Genomic DNA, 24,767 nt, shown 5'->3' with positions numbered 1-24,767 from the left:
TTCGATATATAAGTTAAGGTAGCAAGTCGGTTTGCTCTAAACTTACTATAATACTAACCTTTTCGCTAAATAAATTGATTCAATCACGCATTATACAGGGTTTTCAATAATGATTATAGGTCGCGTGACCAGTTAGCCAGGCAATCCGTTGTATATATCTAGGTATATTACTAGATTTTACATAGCTTTTAAGTAAAAATTGTCAAATATTCACATTACCGAGGATTGTTTATTATTGTTTTTTTTTTAATAGAAAGCAGTATTTGATTTCTCTGAAGATTTTGTGTGATTTGAACTGAAATTAGTGTAGTAATAGACTTTTCTACAAAAGTAATTTCGTTAAAAAATTGCTTCGGATACTTATTTTTGTGAGTGCTAGTGCAAGTGAAATTTTAAGATTCGGTCCCATGCCCCTGAATTCTTTAATTTTCTTCATGGCACATTTTCCATTTTAGCAAATTCAATGTTTTGCATAGTGGTTTACACCGAAGAATCAACTGCCTTAATTTTCATGGCACATTTTCGTAGCGGAACTGTAAATGGTGATGGAACATGCTCATACACTATTCAGTTATGCATCGCCCAATTCCTGGAATAATTTCCAGAAGTTGATATTCATGTCGACAGTTTTTTAATTCATAAATGACGAATTGCCGATCGATTTGACATAAATACTGCATCTGCAAGGGAAAATCTCCTGGTAGGCCAAAAAGTTAACGGGGAAAGTTGTTGACGATATCAAGGAATGAATGGAAAACAGTCCCAATAAATCCTTTACGAAACTTTCAGCACAAACAGATCGTTCAGTTGGCGCTGTCATAAAGTGTTTGATTTAATGAGCATTTTAACAATAATGCTTAATTGGATTTCACATTTTTAAGCGACGAGGCTTGGTACCATTTGTCGGTATATGTGAATAGTTAGCATGCTAGAGCAGGGAACTCAGAAATTCGGCACATGATTGATGAGACTGATCTACATCTATTAAAAATACAAGTCTAGGTAGCAATATCTCGAAGGCAAACAATCGGTCTCATATTCGTCACGATATGATTAACGCCGTTAATTACCGGACACAAATTTTAGAGCTCTTCTTCCAAGAGTTATATGATGATGAGCTCTAAAATGAATATTTTCAAAAGAATGGAGCAGTAACTCATACAGCCCGTCATACGGGAAATTTCTTAGAGGAATTTCCTCGTCTTTTTTTTTTAATTGAATAGTCTTGTTTTTATTGTGTTTTCTGTAATTAGAATATTTAAATACATACATTTTTACAAGTACGAATAAACAAATAAAAATCAAAATAATCATCTGTTGTTTATAAATCCCAGCCTCTAGATTTGGAAGGATTGAAGAGAAGAATTACAGCTACAGGTAGGAAAATTCTAATAGAAACTTTTGTGAATGTTAAAGTGGAATTTGAAAACAAACTCCAATACTGTTTAGAAAATTATCAACAACCTTCTGAGCGTCTAACACATTAATAAACCATTTTCCTACAATACAGTTGATACCTCATCTTGTTTACGGTTTGGACATAATTTTTGAAAAAACTTTCAACAAAAAAAATGTACATTTGAAAAGCTTATTCAAAGACCTTGCGAATGAGGTATAATTCCCCTTTAAATTTAAAATTTCAGTGGTTTTTCCCACTCCCGCTAGGTGGTGCATACAATTTAATAGAAAACCGACTTAAAAAATATCCCTCTTAAAAATAAAATCAATGTATTTTGCATATTTACATATTTTCTCTAAGGATCGAAATAACGAGGATGGTTCGTTTGGAAAATGACACGCCGAATAGCAAATTACATTACTGCCCATCAATAATTTTAATCTAAGTCAAGGACGGCAACTTAAATATTCGAAATTGTGTAATGCAGCTTTATACTATTATTCTACAATAAAGTTCTGAAGTACATTACTATAACTAGAACGTGAAGTATCTCCCGAAGCGCACGGCGCTGAGGGATGTACGGCGTAGGAGTCGTGTAAATGCGGTTTATTTGATTTCTTCCACTACTCGACATTACTAGATTTTCAAAGATTACAATAAACTTACCTAAAATAAAGATATGTAAATTTGAAATATATTAAATCATAGCATTAACGGTGATGTTTTATTTGACATTTATGGTCATAAATGAAACAGCGACAGGATGATAACGACATCACGTCGGACTAGCTGGCTAGGTAAATAACGAGTTATATGCGTGTCTTTGCTAACCAATTTCTCAACTGTTGTTAGAAGAAATGGCGAGAAAACGTGCTTTACAGTCATTCAACACATGTAATAATGATGCCTTTTAAAGCGGGGAGCAAAAAAAAGATGCCTAATGGCTATAATATACTTTAAGCAATAAAATATTTGTGATGAAAGATATGAAATATTTTCCCTTGTAACTGTTCAGGTTCAGAAAAATTCCAAATTTTTGAAGGTGTTCGGCTCCAATTTCTCTACCTTTTTCAAATTTTTTTTGTAATTGCACTAAAATAATATGTTCTTCCTAAATTTGGGCCTGCCAAATCCAAAAATGAAATGTGATGGTCCCATTGCTTCTAAACAATAAATATCAATAGTTTGTGTGGAGAAGCAACAACGCGTTTATGCGGAGAATCCTCTTTTTGGAGAAACTAATAAAACTCGACCATCGCAGCCGGATACCACGTTTTTTTATTATTTGATAGATATTATATGGTTGAATGCCAGATTTATGAAGTGGGAATAATAAAACTTTATTTTATTGCAATATTTTCAGTTCAGGAACTTTACAACTTCTCCCATTTAACCAGCATAACATACGTACGAAACGGCAAATGCTTATGTGATCTAGTTAAGAAAAGTACTTATGCGACTTTCAATTTCAACATAATATAAGAAAAATGCTGAAAAGCACAGAGTTAGAAAAGTCGCGTCAGGTAGTGCTGTTATTAAGCAAATTTCACATCCCTTCGCAGAAATTCTTCAACGCTCAGCTCATTAAAGAGACACTTGAATGTCTGTATTGAAAATTATGTTACCTAAACCTGTAAGCTTTCTGTCTGAAAGAGGTCATGAACCGCAATCTTCAATAAAATCCTCAGACCAGATCGGTCCAATAACCGAAAGGAACATCCCCAGCAGCCTAGCCAAAGACATACCGCCTTCGAGCTAAGTTATACGTCCCCCATTAGATAACACTAGACGTCGTCTCCAACTTCTCCCACTTATTTACAAAGATGTGTCTGATACACGACAAAATAACAAATTTAGTGCAGGTTTTCAGCCATTCGTCTTCAAATTGGTAAAATTGCGGACGGAGAAAACACCGACTGTTTACCAAAACGACAGGTTTATGGGAAAAACAACATCATTTCGATTTGAAATTATTGTCTTGTGAAACAACCTCCGATGCCTAAATTGATCAAATTTTCCAAAAAATTGGAAAAACCAATTTCTCAAATGTCCATTCATGTGAATAATTATTTTTATAATTTGCTTCAGCAGCCCTTTGTGAGAATTCGTATCTGGCTGTTAAATTAACGTTCAAGGGTCACCAATTTCCCGCGGTTTCATCTTTGTTTGCTCCGATGCATTGAAAGGAAATTTCCTTTTAATCGCCATTTTTCTCCTTGCGAATGTTTATTTTTGGAGTGAGAAAAATTCGGCTCCGGGAAACGTTCATTTACTGCACCAAATTATAAATTTCAAAACTTCCAAGTTGGTATTTCCGGAGCGCTAAACTTGACAATACTTGATTTCAGCAACTTGTTGTCTAACTATTCCCTTAATCACCGCAGGCAAAGTTCCTCGATTGTCGCTACGAACTCCCTGGACTTCATTTTAAAATAAGAAACTTTATGCACCTTAACTTCCTGCATTGTTGCAAGTTGCAGTGTTACAAAGTTCGCAACTTTATTGCTTGGATTAAAATGTTGAAATTAAGAACCGGAAATAGATTTGATTTTTGAAGCTGAAATTTAGGTTAAAAGAAAGAAAAGTTCTCCATGGATGAAGTTCTAGGGATGAAATAATGATCTGTTTAATAAAGAAAAGCACACTTTTCGAAAACTACGAATGGGGTAAATATGTAGATGCGGAATCGTTAATTGGACACTTAAAACACATTCACAATGGCAATAAAAGTTGAATAGAATTGAGAAAGTTTCGAACCTGCTGGCAGTGTAAGGCCTTCAAACCGCTAGCATGGTCATTAAGATAATAACTCAAACCTTGTATTTATGGCTGGTTTTGGTACACGTACCTGCACATTTGCTAGTCGTTGGAGTCATTAAAAAAGAATTCTTTGAAATTTAGCATTAGAATGGAACTCACGTTTTAAAGAATTGTATTTATGAAAATTAGTTATTCCAAAAAACAAAGTACAATTTAAAAACTTGAGTAGTACGTATTTTTCTATTCATTTGCCGTGTCTCTATTATTATCTACATTTATTCATAAATTGCTTTATTGAATTTTAAGCTTTCCAATTTATTCGACTTTTGTTCAATTTTTTAATTTTCATATTATTCTTTTTTTACTTATTCTTTCATTCAAGTCAGAATAGGAGTTTTTATGATGCATGTTGTTTTGGTTCGATTTCTTTAATTCCTAAATGAACCTTCTTCAAACATCAGTTTGAATTCTCCTTAGTAATTCTCTTTGTTTTTCTGTAACAAAAAGATCTTATAATATTAAAAAAAAGTTATGAAATTTGGCACTTTCGAATTTTTGCGAATATCTCCTGAAATATTTTTAGCAGTTTTCCAATTTTAACGCAAACTGTGGATAAGCAGCAACTTACACATATTTATCGTACGTTAAAAAAATAGATAATTTAAAATGTAGAAGATATGAACACATTCTTACAAATCCCTAAAACGCTTTATAATCGTATTCACAACTTCAACACTTATTTGAATCATTCTTATAATCCGATAGCAGATTTGAGTAAATGTGAGTTAATATATCAATGATATACAGGGAGTTTCTTAGCGGATGGTAAAAAATAAAATGAGTGAACCATGACCTTATTTTAAGATACAAATTTCACCTAAAGGCATATTCTAAGTTGCTTTCAATTTGTTTGACACGATGTTAAAGTTTCGTTTTTTTTCAATTTTTATTAATTTATCTGTTATTTGTAAAGATAATTAACTAACAAATGGTAGTAACAATTATTTTATCATTACGAACGAATTGCAACAACAATTATTTAAAATACTCTAGAGAGCGTTGCTTTTTCCGTGATCGCTCTCAATATTTTACATTAAAACTTTTATGACATTTTTAGATTTTATTCATTAACTGCATTTCATCCCTTATGTCTTTTATTAACTTTTTTGCCTCTTCGATTTTTTTTATTAGGAATAATAGTTTAAGAGACATTTGCAAAAATATCTAACCATGCTCGCCCCGATTCACCTAAGGATATAATACAACGGCAAGGTAGCGAATTGATGAAAAATGCTAAATGCTTGTAAAACTATCAATTTAAATATATTACGATTAGGTACTTCTGTATTAGGAATATGGCCAAATTAAAGACATACTGCTTCACTAGAATTCTTATTGCTCTGGAAATATAATTTAAGCATATTTTTAAATTCATTGTTCAGTTTTTAATATTTTCTACAGATATTGACCCTTGATAATTGTCGTCAATATCAATAGATAATCTGTAGTGTATCGCATCGCAAATGATCCATTTTCTACACTTGTGACATATTATTTAAATTTTTGTTATTTTCCTCAGTTAAACACTGTTTCAACATTAACTTGTTATACATCATGAAATTCATAAAAATGCTATCTATAAAAAATGTTAAAAAACTATGTAGTTGTATTTAAAATTCAGAAGTTGACACCTAAAATACAAAAAGTTCAATAAAAAAACACAATTTTGACGTCATTTAGTAGCCTGAAATATATCAATTTATTTAGTTTTTACATCATCAAAATCGTTCATAAATAACAGAGTTATAGCTTCGCCCGTTTTTTATGATACAGCCATTATATTCCAGCGTTGAGGCAAGAGATTTATCCATTATAAATATATGTTCGGTGGTTCATCCGTGAACATGTCAACAATCTCTGAGGAGTCAGAAACTGAATTAGCCAGAAAGGCGCGTGAATTTTACTCGATTTCCCAGAAAGATGGATTGACCCACTCTATTTTTATAATTTCAAAAATGTTTCAGAATTTTTTAATTAAGTTTTCAACAGAGTTGTTTTCGCTTAGTCGACATCAATCTCGATATGGAGTTAATTGTATTCCATTTTGATGTAGACTGAGGTGTCGTATTCTTCGCTACGAGAATTCGTTACGTTGGCAACGAGTTTACGTTCAAATTACACAATCGAAAGGATTTATTTATTTACTTTTTCATCTACTTTCGTCTCCTTTAATTAAAAATTCACTTCTTGTCGACTTGTGTTTCATTGTGCTACCAATTTTTGCCCATAATTTATGGATATTTCAAGAAATCCATGCAACGGAGCAAGAATGACAGGAATTTCCATTAATATATTAAAGCGAATAAATATAACCAACCAGAGTAACGTAATAGATTATTCCAAAGTATATTAAGCAATTTAGCATCTTATACTTTTATGCAACAGGACCTACTATAAGGATATTGAGTTAGCATATAAGATAGGATCGAGCTAAACATCAATTTATAGAGGAATTCTTTCGTGCTAAACCACATGATGCAACAGACGATCTAATTAACGAATTATTGTTTATTTTCATAAAACTAAAAAAGATAAATATGTATTAAATTAATCCTGGGTCAATGCCGGGCTCATAATAACAAAACGCAGTTCGATATCGAGCTAGCCGCTGTGACATTGAAATCCAATTAGCATAACCGTAGAAACCTAATAAGCCGATATCAAATAGCGAATTGGAATCTTTGCTAGTCAAAACTCCTGAAATTCGTGATGATTTCAAAGTAATCCGAATGCTGATTTTCTAGTAATTTGACCTAACACGAACTTGTTTAGAACTTTTAGGATGGTTCCGAGATTATAAGAAATCAGGTTTTTTATTGTAGATTGCTACATAATAAAATTATAATACAAGACTTGGCAAAAAGTAAAAAAACTACGCCTCTCTTTTTCTTCTTTACGTAAGATAAAAGCTCAGATTTTCCAACTTTCGCAAGAAATTCCTCATTACTCCGCACTATAATGTATATAGCAGTTCTTTGTTAAAACTCGAAATTCCACATTATACCGAAAATAAAAATAAAATTGAAACCATAACTACTCAAAGCTCATCCTCGCCACAACAATTTTATATCACAACTTTTAAAAACATAACGCGCTTTTTATACGCAAAACCTTCCACGTCGCCGTAATGATTCTAATGCAAATGGTAATAAAAAGTTTTCTGTTTAATACTAAAAAAAAAGAAAATTTAATGACGATCAGTGACTCCTGTTTTCAGGATGTTTAATTGGAAGCGAAACATCAAGTTTATTATCGGAATTCGCCTAATGAAATTATAAAAAATTACGTCCCGTGATGTCAGAAAAATAATTAGATTAAACGAGCTTTTGCTAATTAGAATTTTTGTTTATTTTTTGGGGGTCTATTATGAAAGTTTGGTTTGAAGGGCCGACAATATTCCTATAAAACTCAACTTTCAAGGAGATTTTGACTGAAATTTTGTTTCGCCATTAAAAATATTCCACCTAGTTTGCGACCTTTTCATTACATCGATTTTCGCACCTACAACAATATGGTAATTAAACTTGACGAATTATACAACGGTTCGCGTTGTAAAATAATAATGCGGTACTAAAGGACCGAAATAACGATTAAAAATTAATTTCCCTTTAATTTCAACATGTCGGCGTTTTTCGCTTATATTCGAACTTGATTTACGATAATGGTTGACTAATCGTTTTTGTAGGGAAATTAGCGCGGGGACGTAATATTCCAGCTATTTTTTCTGTTCAATGATTCGGAAGAACGGTGTCATTTACGACTTGAAAAATTTTCGATTCGGGAGAAATAAAGTTCGTTTCATCCGCTGTCCGCAAAACTTATATTGGTCCTTTATGTTCTTTCGAAGGTCATAAAACTGAAATTTGATATAAAAAAGAAATATATTGCACATTCAAGATTGGCAATGTCAGAAAAAATCCAAGACGCGGATGTAATTCTATAAAAATCCATTTGGATTTAACGACTCCGCAGATATTTGACCGTATTTTTATATTCAGTCGTTTAAAGTTTTATGGCAGCAGCCAATCTTGGAAAGAGCTCTCGATGTTACTTGTAGAACGACTGATTTAACAATTTACTCTTTGTATTGGAACTCGTTGCGGTAGTGGCCAGTCTGTTATTGGCTGGTGCAACCAGACTAACGCGTAGAAGAGATGTATTAAAGTTACGACAGAGAGAGACGAATCATTCATTTTTAACTATTGCCGAATAAAAGTTAAAATGGTAGTGATTCTAGTATCCAAGAATGAAAGCTCTATTCCGCAAAAACCGGAATGAATCCAGAAACCTTTACAAGTTCTCAGTTAGGATTAGTTCAGATTATGTCATGTACCGTATATTCCGTAAAACCAAAAAAAGGTCACTCCATAGAAATTATTCCTGCACAGAAGATAAGTGTATTGTGATAGGCTGTTATAAACTGAAACGGTCTGGGACTGACCCTTAACAATAATCTATGATTAGATTTTGGCTGGCTCGTTGTGAGGCTGATGGGTTTAGAGTTTATTTCATAAAAATGAGAAATTTGACACTAATATCTATGTCCATTATGCTAGATTATATAATTTTCCATAAATATGGGTTAAATCCATAAATCAATACTCTCATTTGAAAGGTCTTGGTGGACCCAACGTCAAAGCGGAGTTAGATTCTACTATGGAGGATTCTCGTTCTTCATTAACAACTGTAAAATACAGGGTGGCAAAATTTAAACGTAGTCGTACAAGCTACTAAGACGAACGCCGAGGTTATAGATCGAATGGCACTCCATATCTGACCACTCCAGATATCGTGATGAAAATTCACAAAACTATACTGGAAGCCAATAGGCCTAAATTGTCTGAGTTAGCAGACTTGATACGCATTCCCAAAAGTACTGTACTTGTACAAAGAAGGCGAAAACCCTACGATTTACAGGAAAGGTGATGGCGTCAGTTTTTTGGAATGCAAGTGGGATAATTTTTATTATTTCCCTAAAAGAAAAACAATGAACGGAGAATATTATACAAATTTATTCCAGCGCTTAAGCGAAGAAATTAGGAAACAGCGACCGCATTTTACGAAAAAAAAATATTGTTTTATCCGAACAATGTACCAATTCATACTTCCGTCATCGCGATAGGTAAAATCAATTAACTTGGTTGCAAACATTTTCCTCCTGGTCGTCAAATCAAGCCCCATCAGATTATTTTCTATTTTCAAATTTAAAAAATGGCTCGGTGGAAAGGGATTTGCCAATAATGAAGAGGTGAAGTTCGTAATTGGTGCTATTTTCAAACATTCGAAGCTTCTTATTATACCATAAACATGGTGTAGAAGCGACAAAACATCACTGGAAAAACTGTGTTAATCTCAAAGAAAACTATATTGAGAAATAATAAAATATTTTCTAAGTTTTCCTTTTTTAAGTGTTAGATCGGATACTTCTGAGACTGTCCTCATATATGAACGAGACCCCTGCCACGTGTAAAATGGTTGAAACCGAGATACAGCAGACATTGTAAACTATATTACGTTTCCATATATGCTCCACATAAAACCAAAGCAAATAATGGTTCTGACCGCAAACTACTCGTATACGACCCCACAGATAGTAATATTCGATGGAGCTAGTTATGTGTGTTGGATCGTTACATAATGCATCTAACTGTCATAATTGTGTCACAGCAAAGTGTTGCGCATAAGGAAAAACTATGAAATTATTGTTATTAAAAAGTAATATTCGCAATACCAGCAGCTTTCAGCTGTCAGTACGATCATAGGCTGAAATCAAAGTTTTACAACCTTTTAAACCGCTTTGTAAAACTCTTCCCACCGGTTGCTTATTGGTGGTAATCCATGTTTGAATTCAACCAATTTCAACAATTCGAAATCGTTATTCAGGGTGGCTAACCACGCCTGGCATATCCATATGAAAGTTTGCTAAGGGTGTACATTGAATATCAACAACTTACCCACGAACACGTCGAACATCACTTGGACTACGTTTGGATATCTAGTGGACAACCTCAGCCGACCCACGATCCTGTAGATACAACAAAATTTCATTACTTTCAAATGATAACATCTCGTTCAGCACCATTTGCAACACAATCTATGGATTGCGATGGTGCTGCCATTATAGCAAATATTGGAAACCTGTAATTAGCAATAGTAGCGAAACGTATACAGGGTGTAACATATCATGATGAATATATATAATATATTCAGGAGGCAACAGTACTCTGAAAAATAATAAAAATATGTTATTATACCCGTGGTCAAAAACTTACTATTTTCGATATAGATAGTGGCAAAGTTTCGTGTTTTTTCTTTATATGTATTTAGTGTTATCTCAACTATACTTTGAATTAAATTTTAGGAAATTTCGTACACCTATTTTTTTGATGACTCTCTACAAGAAAATGTCAAACTCACCAGCACCTATCGACAAGGTGTTATGTTTTTGAGGGCATGTACTATTTTATGTTTTGTACCTTTTTTTGAAACACTTTGCATATATTCTGATACCAAAATAATTTCTTTTTTTCATTCTTCAGCTTTTTGGTCTCGAGCAGTATTTTCATATCTATCATTGTTTTCGTAGAATTTGAAAAAAGATCTATCGATGCAAATTAAGAAAGTCCAGTCTACAAATTCCAGTCTGTAATCTAGAATCCTAAGGTTGAGTTGCAGCAATTTTAATAGTTTTGTTTCAATATTTTGACATCTCGCATTTGTAAAAATTTAATTCGAGGTATAGGTGAGAAAACCGCAAAATATAATAGAAAATTTGAAACTTTGACGCCCTGTATATCGAAGATGGCGTGTTTATGACCGTAGGTCTATTAGCATGTTTTTATTATTACACGGTGTACTATCAGCTCTTAAAATATCTCTATGACAATATGTTACACTCTGTATACAACGTTTGTAAAACGTATTGCAAATATCTATAGCTTTCATAAACCTAATATTTTAATGAACTGCTTAAAAACGAACAATTTTATTTAAAAAAAGGCATTTAATGCATTATTTGCGATGTTTAAATTTTTCGACCCTATCTAGCTACCCCTTATTATACGTCTTTAAGTATTAAAAAAAAAAACATCAGGTTTATGAAAGTTATAAATGTGTTGCAATACTTTTTACAAGCACTGTATACACGGAGTGATATCACTGCAGGGCCAAGAATATAGTGTCGCTAGATGTATACAAAGCTAAAATTTGAATTCCCCAAGTACGGATTCCAGGCTGCTTGAAATATCCCCAGGGTCTGTTCATTTTAGTTGCAAACGCAGCCTAATTGGGAACTGGAGATGGAAAGTTTTCCAATTATGGCTTGTGTTTGTTAGTTAAAATTATATCTATCAGTTATGATTTTATATGTTTAAAGTATGCTATAAAAGCAGTCTCTCAGATAGCTGCTGATTAGTTTCCGATTAACTACCTATAATTTATTATAAGCAGCAAAGTAGCTTCAAACATAGATGCGAAATCACCAATTAATGCATGTCACTTTGTTCTTTACGTGCTAACTCGTTGCTTAACCCTATCAAACGCTCTCCTATTGGCGGATGCAACCACTTCGACCATTATAAAGTATCTTTAGAGTTCTAAGGAAAAGAGATATGTTTACACATTTCTGATGCTTAGAAACTCATTCTGAGTAATTTATTTTTTTATAGACGAATTATTAAGATTAAGCTTCGCCATAAAAAGGTTAGGGTTGCATTTTTATAAAATGTAATAATGACGTTTCCACATCCAAAGCTCCATTAAATATATTTAGTTACTAATAACTTCAGATAAACAGGTTTTTCACCTGTTAAAACGAGAAGAAGCGTCTGGCATTTCAAAACCCATATCAATAGTACAAAAAGCCATCTTACATGTGGACTTTTTTGACAAGAGAATCGGGTTAGTTTCCCTTTTCATTGCCCTGGAACGAGCGTCCAAATCTGAACAAATTTCCCGTCGTTAACCCTTTTCACGGAGACCTTTCCCGCTGTAAACATTGACAAAAGAAAATTATTAAAATACGCTCAACCAGGAGCAGAACAATTGAAACTGGTCGGACTAGAAAAAATGGGGCTCTTCCTGGTCAGACGACAATTCTATTATTAAGGCTGCTTTTGAGGCAGTTCTACGCGGGATATTCACGAACTTTTTATTGTTTGATAACGCGAGTAAGCTACTAATATTTCCGTTTTATCGTTCACTATTAAATTTTATTATACTTTTCATCTTTTGTTTCAGATCAGACGAAAAACCCTTATTTTCATCTAAATGGTGAGTTTATTATTAGTAACTTAGTAAGTTTGTTTAAACCAACGCAAAGATACACTGCACGTCCCAAAGTGAAAGTAGTATTATTTCCATACGTAGAAAAATACCATCTGACATCAGCTCTTATCCATCTCCCACATTCCTTTTTTATATTCTTTTGGTAGGTTTGCCGGCATATAGGAAAAATATTAAAGAAACTTGAGGACTGAATATAAATGTCGTAGTTTTCCGAAATTTCCATATTTTGATTAAATTTCCTTGCCGAATATGATTTTATGTCTACCGTGTATGCGTACATAAATAGGCTTAAAAAATCTGGGTTAAAATTTGTGTTCTCTCAAATAAACAAGGTCGCAAAATATAGGTTTCACTGGGTTATTAATGGAAATTTGGTTTTAATTTTTTTCTAAAAACACAATGAGATCTGGAAATGTTCTGGAAGTGAAAAACAAAACAAGTGCACCTAATGTATCCAGATCATTAATTTTATCCACGACGATTTGGCACACTCTAAATGATGTGAAATCATGGTAACCCCAACGAAATAAAACCATTCAGAACTCGTGTCTTAACTTATTTATTTCAATGCAATCAAATATAATAATAATCATACTCAGCTTATGATTCTCCAAGAATATACTTTCCTTATTTAATCTTTTTTACATGTTTTGAAGATAAGACAACTATAAAAAAGATAATACTAGTCTAACAAATCTTACAGGTCTAATATTATATAGGAAACTACGGCGTCAATACATCAAAATGTATATAAACAAAAACTCGTAGTTTTAATCACAAACAATATAATATTTATGAAGGTGACCCAGGCGAATAACTGGGGCTAGTAGGTGTATAAGTAGGAGAAGTGGGAGAATACTTCGTACTTTGCGGAGAGTACTGAGGTGAAGTTGGTGAATAATTCGGAGATGAAGGAGAGTACTTAGAACTCCCGGGAGTGTGCTGAGGACTGCTAGGAGAATAGTTTGGACTCGTTGGCGAATAATTTGGAGAAGCTGGAGAATATTGGGGGGACGAGGGGGAATAGCTGGGGGAAGCTGGTGAGTAGTTGGGTGAAGCCGGAGAGTAACTGGGACTTGTAGGGGAATAACTGGGGGAATTGGGCGAGTACTGAGGGGAGGAAGGAGAGTACCTCGGAGATGAGGGAGAGAAAGTTGAAGGTGAGGCTGGCGTGTATCTGGGAGAAGAAGGAGCGTAGCTCGGAGACGTTGGAGAATAGCTCGGAGAAGTTGGAGAATAACTCGGAGAAGAAGGACTGTAAGAGGGAGATGTGGGAGAGTAGCTGGGAGAAGTTGGACTATATGACGGTGAAGTCGGAGAGTAGCTAGGAGAAGTTGGACTGTACGATGGAGAAGTAGGAGAGTAACTTGGCGAAGTTGGACTATAGGATGGCGAAGTAGGTGAATAGCTAGGACTTGTTGGAGAGTAGCTAGGCGAGGTAGGACTATAAGAAGGAGAGGTCGGCGAGTAACTCGGACTTGTTGGAGAATAACTTGGAGATGTAGGACTATACGAAGGAGAAGTTGGAGAGTAACTAGGACTCGTGGGTGAATAACTAGGACTGGTAGGCGAATACCTGGGACTCGCCGGAGAATAAGAAGGAGACGTAGGGGAGTAATGAGGACTCGTGGGGGAGTAACCTGGGCTGCTCGGCCCGTATCCAGGACTAGTCGGGGCGTACCCCGGAGAAGTTGGAGAATACACTGGAGAGGTAGGCGTCATGGATGGTGAAGAAGGATTAAATGCTGGACTAGACGGACAATAACCGGGCGATTGTCCAAAGGTGGACATTGCCGGAGAATGGGGAGTTGGTGACCAAGCACCGTAACCTGGGGACATACCTGAGGCATCTGAGGCAGCTGAGGGGGAGAATGCTGGGCCTCCCGGTGTCATACCGCTGCCCATTAGATCTGAATTTAGAAAATGGAAAGTTTAGTAGTCTACAAACGTTTCTACCATGAAGAAAGCGAAGAAAGTAACTTACTATGTGGAGACCATGCACTAGCACTTCCAATAAACGGAGTGGCTCCCTGTGTCCACGGAGTCATCGCTCCTCCTGGACTCATACTAGGAGTCGCAGCAGCACCAAAGAACATCCCCGAAGTTGCTTCCCCGCCTTGGGCTTGCGGAATGGGCATTCCCATTTTACATTTCTCAGCATCTAAGAGCAAATCAAAACATCCAGTGCCCATCCTAGGCAGCTGTCCCATAATTATGTTCTCTGACACTCCTCTCATGGGATCCACCTCAGCGTGAGCGGCCGCATCCATCAGTACATCTACAGTCTCCTCGAAAGAGCATCTCATGAGAGCTCCAGTGTCTTGTCTGTTTATACCATGACGGGTAATAGCCATCAAGTGACCTTTAGCTGTCATAACGTCACAAAGCAGGGCTAAGTGACGGTAGTTTACATAGAGACCATAGAACTGAAGAACAGCGTTCATTTCTTTTTCTACAGATTTTCGAACTGCTTCGATACCCAGTACCTTAAGAGATAAAGAGAAACCAAAACTACAATTTTATATTGCAAGCCTGGGAACTTCCAAAAGATTAATTTCGACTTGAAGGAGATGAAAACGGGTATATCAGAGAGGAATAAGATAATAAGAGGAAATAAGGCTGAAAGGCGTGAGGAAGACACTTACCGAGAAAATTTCACAAATGTCATTAGAAGCAGTTCTGACAGCATCTACGTCCCGCTCAGAGAGCACCCTCATCATGCTGGTACCGTCAGTCTCCAGCAACCACTCCGCTATCGCCTTAAATTCCCCAGTATCAGTGATAATAATCCGCTTTTTAGAATCATTCTGCGGTAAGTGCATGTATACTTTGGTGATAGCTTCTATTCCCTGTAAGGTCATGTCGCTTAACATGTTGGCTTCAATACAACGCAAAAACATATCATCATCCATTTTATCGACATCCTCCTCTCCTTCTCCAAATTTGCCGTCATCTCCATTCATAATACGGATACGCAATACCAATTTATCAGCATTATCATCATTGAAAATGCAGTTCAAGTCATCACCAAAACCTGCATTAATCTTTTCTGCGATTTGTTCCATGGTAAGTTTCTTATCTACCATTCTCTTTCTGTCTAACTCAATACGCAATAGCCAGGGGGAAATCCTCGTGGGGTCGAAATCAGGCATTTCATAGTAGACATTAACAAAATCTTGATCCTCAGGAATTACCGTATTTTGGGGATCTGGATCATAGTAAATTGCAGTATTAGCCGTGACCTTCCTCAAAGTTGTATGCTCAAGACGACACAAAACATTCTTGGCCTTCTCTGCATCTCTGGCTGCAGCTCCGGTTAAAAATACGGTCAAAGACGGAGCTTTAGGTTTCTTAGAAACGTTGATAATTTCCTTCAATCGAGGCACACCCAAGGTTACGTTCTTTGAGGACACACCAGCAAAATGAAAGGTGTTCAATGTCATCTGGGTTGCAGGTTCGCCAAGTGACTGAGCCGCTAAAGCGCCCACCATTTCACCTGGGTTCACCTGGGCTTGTTGGAAGCGAGTCTCAATTTCGCCAAGCAACCACTCAAATGCTTCTGTTGTGAGCCTATATTGCTCAGAAACGAGTTTGGCACACAAGGTGCTTCGCACCAAACACTGGAATAGAAGGGTAGCATTTTCGTTGGCCTGGATTGATATTCTGTCCTCCCCAACTACAATTATACATTTTCGCAGAAGCTCACGCACTCCTTGAATAACCCTCAATGGAGACAAATCGGTTGTGGATTTCTTGTTAATATGAAAGATCTTCTGTACGTTCCAGATCATTCTTTGTAAGTTGCAGGGCAACACAACGCTCGAGTCTCCACTAGGAAATATTTGTCTCAAAGCTTCTCTATCCTTTTGCAACTGCTCCCATTCCTTTTCAAGTTCAGCGATCACATCACCAGAACTCATAATTTCCTTTATGATATCCTCATTAAAAACTTTTCTCAAATATCTTTCATTACTTGGATCGAAACGATATTTCTTCTCAAATGACTTGGTACTCAATTTAATGGTGGGTAAAGACTGGAATTCCACCATCTCCCCACACAATCCGTCCTCACCATAACGCAACTGGATAAGTTGGCCAACAGAGTTTCGGACAGTTCCATCATAGTTGACCATAACGGACTCCATAGCTTTTATTAGACGACGTTGGATATAACCAGTTTCTGCAGTTTTTACAGCGGTATCAATGAGACCCTCTCGACCTCCCATGGCGTGGAAATAAAACTCTGAAGGAGTCAAACCGGCAAGGTATGAGTTCTCTACGAAACCTTTGGACTCAGGACCGTAATCATCTTTGATGAAATGCGGTAAACTCCTCTTTCTAAACCCAAAAGGAATACGCTTTCCTTCAACGTTCTGCTGCCCCACACAGGCAATAACTTGAGAGATATTAATATTAGATCCTTTAGAACCAGATACCACCATAGCCTTTAAGTTGTTGTACTCAGTAAGAGACTTTTTGGCAGAGCCTCCAGTTTTATCACGGGCGTCATTTAAAATCCTGTTAACTTGATTTTCGAAAGTCTGACGTAACGTATTACCAGGTGTGGGCTCCAGTTCCATGTTGTGAGCTTTCTGGATGACTTCTATTACATCTTCTTTGGCTTTTTTGATCGCCTTCTGAATTTCCAAATAGGTCATTGGATCAGCAATGGTGTCTCCTATACCGATACTGTGACCTTCAAGCAGCAGCCAGTTGTTTATTACAGTCTGGATGTTTCCGTAGAAGCGACCGCAAACTTCGTGTCCTAATTCCAGGAAACAAATATGAAGCAATGAGCCTGCAGAAGCTCCTAGAGACTTCTTGCAAAGAATACCCATTACAAGTTCTCCGTTTTCCACCATAACTTTGGTGTCTCCAGGGGAAATCCATTTGTATGGTCCATCATCTTCGTCGTCTGGATGAGTTGAGTGGGTTCTGATCATGTTAACATTTCCCGGGATGATCAACGAGAATAGCTGTTTTCCAGTCCATAAAGGTTTAGGTTTTAGAATAGCTGGTCGGGGCATGCGCCCATCCCAAATGGGAAGGAACATGAGTAAATTCATCATCTGTTCCTTTTCAATGAATACATCTCTCTTTGTCATTTTGCGCACAGCACATAAAGTGTCCTGAACAATGCCCATTACAGGCTTGTTACACTGGGGAGTGATAATCTGACGAGGGGTGATATGCAAGTTCTCTAATTCAGCTCTAGTTTCCATGCTTTGAGCAACATGCAAATTCATTTCATCCCCATCAAAATCAGCGTTATATGGCGAAGTGCAAGACAAGTTCATACGGAATGTTGACCAGGGAAGGACTTTCACTCTGTGACCCATCATACTCATTTTATGTAAAGTTGGTTGACGATTAAAGATAACCAAGTCTCCATCACGAATGTGGCGTTCCACTCTAGAATTTATTGGACTACAAGTTGAAGATTTGGGAGAAATTGTAAACACACTCACTTGTAACCGCATTGCAGATGTAAATCTGACGATTTAGGGTGATAACGCAAGTCAATTCTCTCACCATTATCTCGGATGATGTATTTTGCACCAGGATATTGAGAGTGGCCCCTTTGGACCAGTTCAAGCATTCTACAATTTTGATATAATGAAATGAATATTTTGGAATTGGCGAAGGGGCTCACTTTTCGAAATTGAAGGGAGTGACTATTTCTGGGAAAGTCATGTTTTGGGCAATGCTTCTGGGAACCCCTACTTGATCGATCCGCAGATTTGGATCGGGGGTGATGACAGTACGTGCAGAAAAATCTACACGTTTACCCATAAGATTACCTCTGATTCTCCCTTCTTTGCCCTTGAGGCGGGCTTTGATTGACTTAAGAGGTTTTCCGGATTTTTGCATGGCCCTGAAGTCAGAATTTTGAACATTATGTAAGTCCATTGGTTTTAGGAAGATATGAAATTGCATTGAGGGAAGTTTTGCAGATTATTTTAATCAGCAGATCACCATCTTAGGCTCCGGTCTAACTTTATCACATGTTACCATTGCACAAATTAGATTTTAGTCAGGGGGATATGACGTTGTTGAAGATGGGTTGTACAAGAAAGGATACCTTGTTGGCGATCTGAGAGAAATCCAAAAGAAGCAAGATAATTACTATCAAAAGGAAACCCCCAATGCGGCTTTTCAATTTCCCAAAACCACCTAGGAATTCCGCCTACACCCGAGTTCGCAACTTTGCATTACCTGGGAAGTCCAGGCATATCATTGTCGACCAGGGTTGCCACGTGGAACTGCAACATCTTAACATTCTCGACTAAAATATGAGTGGCAGCGCCAGAAGTTTCATTTTTTTCTAGTTCAGCGTTAATTTTTATAATATCGGCCAATTTATGGGTTAAATCGTCCTGGTTTCTAGCGGAGCCGTTCATAACCACCGCAGGCCTAACCGGAAGGGGGGGAACTGGCAACACTGTGGCGATCATCCAATCCGGTCGGGCGTATTTTGGGTCCATTCCAAGAATGAAACATTCCTCGTCTACAAAGCGAAACATGGAAAATGTATTAAGGCCGTTAGGCAAACTGGCTGCCGAGATATCCTAAATTAGGATTTCTCTGGATTGTTTGGCAACGATACTTGTTTGTTTTATTACCCGCTTGAAGGATGTTTACAGGCCCGCGAAGCAAAACTTTGGCACATTTTTTACATTTAAATAGTTGCGGGTGAAATTGCTTGCGATTTTTCCACTCTCAAGGGTTTCATGTAGGTCATATATGATTAATAAAATCGATATCTTCACAGCCCATTTTTCTTCTCCTTTCCGGTCAATTAATATTAAATAATGGGGTCCCTAGATGGTGATATAGCTCACTCCGCATGATATAATTCATCCCAACTATTATCAAAAGAAATATTGCCCTTTAATTTATATAAAACGTTAAATAATGAGCTTTTCTTGTCTATTAGGGCTTTGTTAAAATGAAAAGATCCACAAAAGAGGAAATGATCCGATCAGATGGTTGACGTTAGGAAGAAATTTATTATTCCTAAACCCCTCCGGAACATATAAACTTTTATACAATATTGGCAGAGTATCCGGATGTAATTTCCTTCTAGGTTTGTATACCACCCTATTATCACGCCTACGCCAAGTTTATATTTACCAATCCTGTTTAGAAAAAATCGCAAGGGACGAAAAAATAAATAAACCACTGGAAATTTACCTACCTCTTGAATTTTCAGCTAACGAGAAATTTTAGGCGACATTGTACCTTCTTACAAATAAGCATCAGATATACCACACATGGTAGAAATATGAGGACGATAAGCAAAAATCCATAAAAAGAACTTCCACAATATATCACTTCCAAAGTCATTTGTCGTCGCGTATCACCCTCATAGAAAACTTCCAGTGCGGCATTCTTATCAATACCTTTCCGAACCGAAATCGGCATCAAGTTTTAGATGTTATTAAAGAAGAAATTGTTATTTTTCGAAGGCGAGAGTTTCGATTTCGCTGCACAAAATCTCACTTGGCTCAGCTTGTATTGGGATTTCAATAAGCAGAAATTGTTGGGAATGAGATCTAATAACACTCCTGCCATTGCAAATTCAAAAAAAAATTTGTTCAATGAGATTATTATTTGCAAAAAAATTGTAACACGTATATCACAAGACAAAGCCATAGCGGTTGTGTCTAATAAATGCCCAGTAGTGGGCGATGAATTTGATTGATGGTTGGTGCTATGCCAATTTTGATATACACGAGGGAGCAAATTCGCGTTGATGACAATTAATGCTGGCCACAATATAGTTTCATTACATTATCTTCTCGGCAAAATCCTGGGCGCCATTTCCATGAAAAAGATCACTGTTTTTTAAAATTTCCAATAATAGCTGGAGAGTAATTTTTATCGGTTATTATGGGACAAACTGGATTGTTATTACTGTGCATCAACGCTCCGAAATTCAAATGCATCCGGCGTTTGGCAATAACATGTACCGAAAAAGGGGGATTTACTATCGGCCAAATGCGACTACCATTCGCTGAAAAATTGAACGGTGTAGACTATATTCCACTTTAAATGCTACGGGTTATATGTGAGAGTGGCGATTAATAAATCCTTCTTTGCAGCTTGCGAATTTATGAGTGTATGGAAATTTTTGTGTGGGGATGCTTTCGGAGCACTCCGATTGAAATTGATGGGATAACTTGGTAATAAAGTTTGGGTGCTTTGTTTAAAAAAAAAATGATTCGTTTGAGAGAATCAATTTGAGAAATAAAAGGGTGTAAAATCTTTAACTTCTCTTTAGTTGAAGTACACTAAAATAAATTATTGCTAATATGATCAGTTGACCAGTTTAGTGAAGTTTCCTTCAAACAATTTCCTCCAGCTTTATTCAAACCTTTCAAAAAGTATTCCGTTAGTTTTATTCGATAAACGTAGTTAAAACTATATATTTCCCTATGAAAGAGTTGCAAATTTCCATTCAACACCAGTTAGAGTTCCCGCGCTTTTTCCATTTTTATTGCAGTCACTACCAGTTCTAGATATATAGAATTATTTTTTTACGTGTTAAACACCGTAGAAATCATTTTTAAGAAGTGTGGTCTAATTAAAATTTCGAAGCTTAACCAGTTCTCAAGCTCAGATCTACAGAGTAGGTAATCGAAAAATTACGAGAAAGCATAACTGTCAGGTAAAGATGTTGAAAATTTTTTTGTTTAAACCAAGTTTATTTATGGAGATTGGTGGACAACATTTTTGATATTTACATCAGGGATAAACTCTTGGGTAACATTCATACAATTTTTACATCTTTCATGAAATGCGTTAGTGAAATTTTAAAGCTTTGTGTTGTCTAAATGGTTTTTTTCTAGAGTTTTTTGTTATTGAGATATTCACAGATAAACTAACTTAACTATTTCATAGTGTTTCAACAATATATATTGCTGGTAGTTTTCTATATTTTGCAGTAGATACCTTGAATGAAGAGAGAACGCCAACACATAGCATACCTAGAAAATTCACACATTTTGTATTAATTTATTTTGTCAGTCCTCATTAAAATAAAAAAATATACCAAAATTACACAGAAAAAGACCAATTCTTAAATAAGTTTTTCCCATAATAGCCTTAAAAATGTTCCAAATACATTTTTATCCCTGATGTAAACAATGGATGTCAAAGCCTAGTTTAAATCCATGAAAATACCATGGAAAAACCGCATTACCTAAAATCGCAAAAAATCGCAGTTGTCAGACACAATGAATTTACAGAAAAAGCTCCCCTTTATTAAAAAAAAAAACAAATAAACGCCATGGAAAGCTGACTCACCAGTAATGTGCTTGAAAATCTCCCAAACTCTTTCGGCTGTCAAAGGGATCTTTTTTTCCTGCGAGTCTTCGTTGACGTGTTTCCATTCGGCTGTCAAATCCAATCCACTGCGTCGGATACTCGGCTGATACCGACCGCAACCGCCGTGGCTTTGTTTCTTGTTGGGATCCGCTTGGTCACCGTCCTTCTTGATGTCCATTTCGTCACCACCCTCACAGATGTTTTTACCCTTACACAAGTCGTACACGAAGGCTAAACGGCGGCGAGGTTGTCCTTTGGACTTCATTATTATTTCGCGAATTTTAGGATTAGTCTGTAAATTAAAAATATTTCCCTCAATAAATTATGAACCATATGGAACTGTTAACAAAAATTACAAATTGGGTTTAGCAGTAAATATCTTTATAATATTAATCTTCAACATGGACTCCAAAGTAATTTGATATAACGCTACAAACTTCTGCATTTACCAGAAAGTTATGTATTTTATAGAGTAATGTGCCCTGAGGATCAAAGGCTAATCTCAAGTTTGTGCATTAATTTAATCTTTGCTCCAGAAAAGGGGCTAAGCAGTTCAATAATTTGCTTTTCAGATTATCTCTAAGAGCTTCTAGATTAAACAGTTAGAGACAGTTTTATAAGAGTTAAGTTTTTATTATTATACATTTTCTTCAGACATACCACAATAACTTAAAACCTATCACTACTTACCGGACTGACCAACAATTTACTGCAATAAAAGCATACACATCTCATAATTTTGATAATTTTGGTAATAAACCCAATATGAAATACGGGTTTAGCTAGTTCAATGTGTCCAAAATGTCCCGGACAGTCGGTCATGTTGCCAGCGCAAGTTTGGCACCTAGATTGACGGTCGATGACACCTTGACGAGGGTCCATAAGGCCCCCAAGTTTGGGGCGCCCTGCCTCCATGGTTTCTGGGTAGCGGATGCCCCCTTCCGTGACTGACATTCGCCTCTGAAAGATAAGAGAAAACATTGTTCTTAAATTGTAAGTTTGATTTATTGACCAGTAAAATGAAAAAAAAAATGAGAAAAAGTCAAAACATTCAGGTACATCTTATATGCAGATAGAAAATCAGAAACAAAAATGACTTTGCTGAACAAGATTGGTTGAAAAATAACAAACATATATGATTTTTAAGATTTCAAAAGTTTTGAGAATTTTTTTACAATTTTCGCAGTATTTTGAGATAATTAGTTGAAACTGATGTATTGATTTTTATCATAATCAATAAGCATCAGAAATGTGGTAAATGTATTGTGGAAAGTTTACAAAGGGTTATCTTTTTTGAACTCACCCTTTACTGTTATGTGGGAAATAAAGAGATTAATATTAATATTATCATCTTTATTATTATTTTATCATCAACAAATAACATTAACTGACTTAAATTGTTAATTCCGTTACCAATAAAAAAAACTTTTACATTTCAGGTGTAACGTTTTAGTATACAAAACACTTGGATAACTTTTTTGAAAAATTTCAAAAATTAGCAAACTTGTAGACACTTTGTGAAATTCAAAATCATAGGAAGCTGTAAATTAAAAAAAAATAATACAGTCGCACTTAACCCCACATTTCATTTTCAACGAGCAGATTGGGTGAATAACTCTGCAAGAAAAGAAATCTTATTGTGCAGCATAAAAACATTTTGCAAGCTCTAGGCACATATGGCAGCCATTGTGTTGATTGTATTTGTCAAGTTTTCTGAATATCGTAATGGAAAATCTGAATATCATTCTACAAAAAAGTATGTTACTTAGATCTATGAGAGCTTGTGGAAGGGACTTTTACCACCCATATTTTCAGTAGCTCTAAATATATATGGTTAGAACAAATGTTTGCTTAACAGACCTTACTTAATAAGAACTTTGGTCTATGCTCGAGAACTCTCCTTTACTTCATGAAACATTATACCACTTTCAACAAATAATGTTTTCATTTGGTCCTTGTGTAATATTGTGAAACACATAGGACTCGAAATAAATAGGAAAATATTTATAAAGGTTTTATAAACAGAAAACTTGCACCTAAGTAACCTAATCGGAGTAAAATTGTTATAAAATTGCAAAATTCCGTACCTCATATTGCGTTTTTTTACATGAAACCACGTTTCTGAGTACTAAAAACATATAGGGAGACATAAAAGCCACTTGCCTCTTCAAAGCCAAAGGGCTATTTTTGTTTTGATAGGTTTGAAGGTTAGGTCTTGTTAAGAGTACTCTAACACATTTTGTGGAGCTACTTATGTAAATTTTTACGCATTCTGGGCAAGAAAACACTTTCACGATGGTGAAATAAATTGAAAACACATGGTAAAATTACCAGAAATAGAAAATTACCAAACAAGCGAGACGTTTGTAATGGGCCTCAAAACAAAAATACTCACAATTTCATCGGGACTGAGGATACCAAACTGCACTTTCTTCACGGTCCTTAGGGGGGCCTTAGAGTCCCCAGTGAACGCCATTTCGGCGTTTTATGTTCCTAAATCCCTAGAATATGCAGATTTTAATGAATTTATTCACAGAAAACAGCAAAACAACAAAGTAAAATGGCGGCTGAATCAGACTGACGACGCGAAACGTTCACATCGGTAGAGCAGATAGCGACATCGGATCGGCCGAATACCGAATGAGCGCGAACGAGATGGAAGATGATGCGCATGTCGATTCGTTATCTTCCATCGTACACGAACTTTAGCACAGGAACGTATTAAGGGGACAATTGTGACGGAACTTTTATTTAACGGAATTGCAATATTTTAAATAATTACTATCATTGATATTCAGCAGAAAGTAAACCGTAATTTATTTATAAAACTGAGGAAAATTATGTTTAATTAAATATATTAAATGGATTAAAATTCCTGCTAATTTCAAAACTGAATAAACCTGTCCCTCTAATCCTTTAAGATCGCGTTTGA

At 35.9% G+C, this 24,767-nt stretch overlaps 2 protein-coding genes across 9 annotated transcripts in view; one reads left to right on the top strand and one right to left on the bottom strand.

Moving 5' to 3' along the window:
- The window catches only part of LOC136339702 (transmembrane and immunoglobulin domain-containing protein 1-like), a 263,800-nt gene that overhangs the window by 33,505 nt on the left and 205,528 nt on the right, over positions 1 to 24,767 (top strand). For all 8 annotated transcript variants that reach the window (XR_010732188.1, XR_010732186.1, XR_010732185.1 and 5 more), the window contains exon 2: positions 12,458 to 12,490. The gene's annotated coding sequence lies outside the window, so the exon portion shown is untranslated. The remainder of the gene's footprint in view (positions 1 to 12,457; positions 12,491 to 24,767) is intronic.
- On the bottom strand, positions 13,051 to 24,690 carry RpII215 (RNA polymerase II subunit RpII215). The gene is made up of 9 exons (XM_066283126.1): positions 24,231 to 24,690; positions 22,526 to 22,795; positions 21,815 to 22,127; positions 18,722 to 19,013; positions 18,159 to 18,380; positions 17,974 to 18,105; positions 15,151 to 17,917; positions 14,490 to 14,991; positions 13,051 to 14,415 (listed from the first exon to the last, which is right to left on the bottom strand). The coding sequence occupies exons 1-9, from the start codon at positions 24,309 to 24,311 to the stop codon at positions 13,298 to 13,300; spliced, it is 5,697 nt and encodes a 1,898-aa protein (XP_066139223.1). The 5' UTR covers positions 24,312 to 24,690; the 3' UTR covers positions 13,051 to 13,297.

This window comes from Euwallacea fornicatus, chromosome 6, assembly GCF_040115645.1.
Source record: "Euwallacea fornicatus isolate EFF26 chromosome 6, ASM4011564v1, whole genome shotgun sequence".
In the NCBI taxonomy this organism is placed as follows: domain Eukaryota; kingdom Metazoa; phylum Arthropoda; class Insecta; order Coleoptera; family Curculionidae; genus Euwallacea; species Euwallacea fornicatus.
The sequence above is the reverse complement of the archived record's forward strand: the minus strand, read 5'-3'. Positions and strand labels throughout refer to the sequence as shown.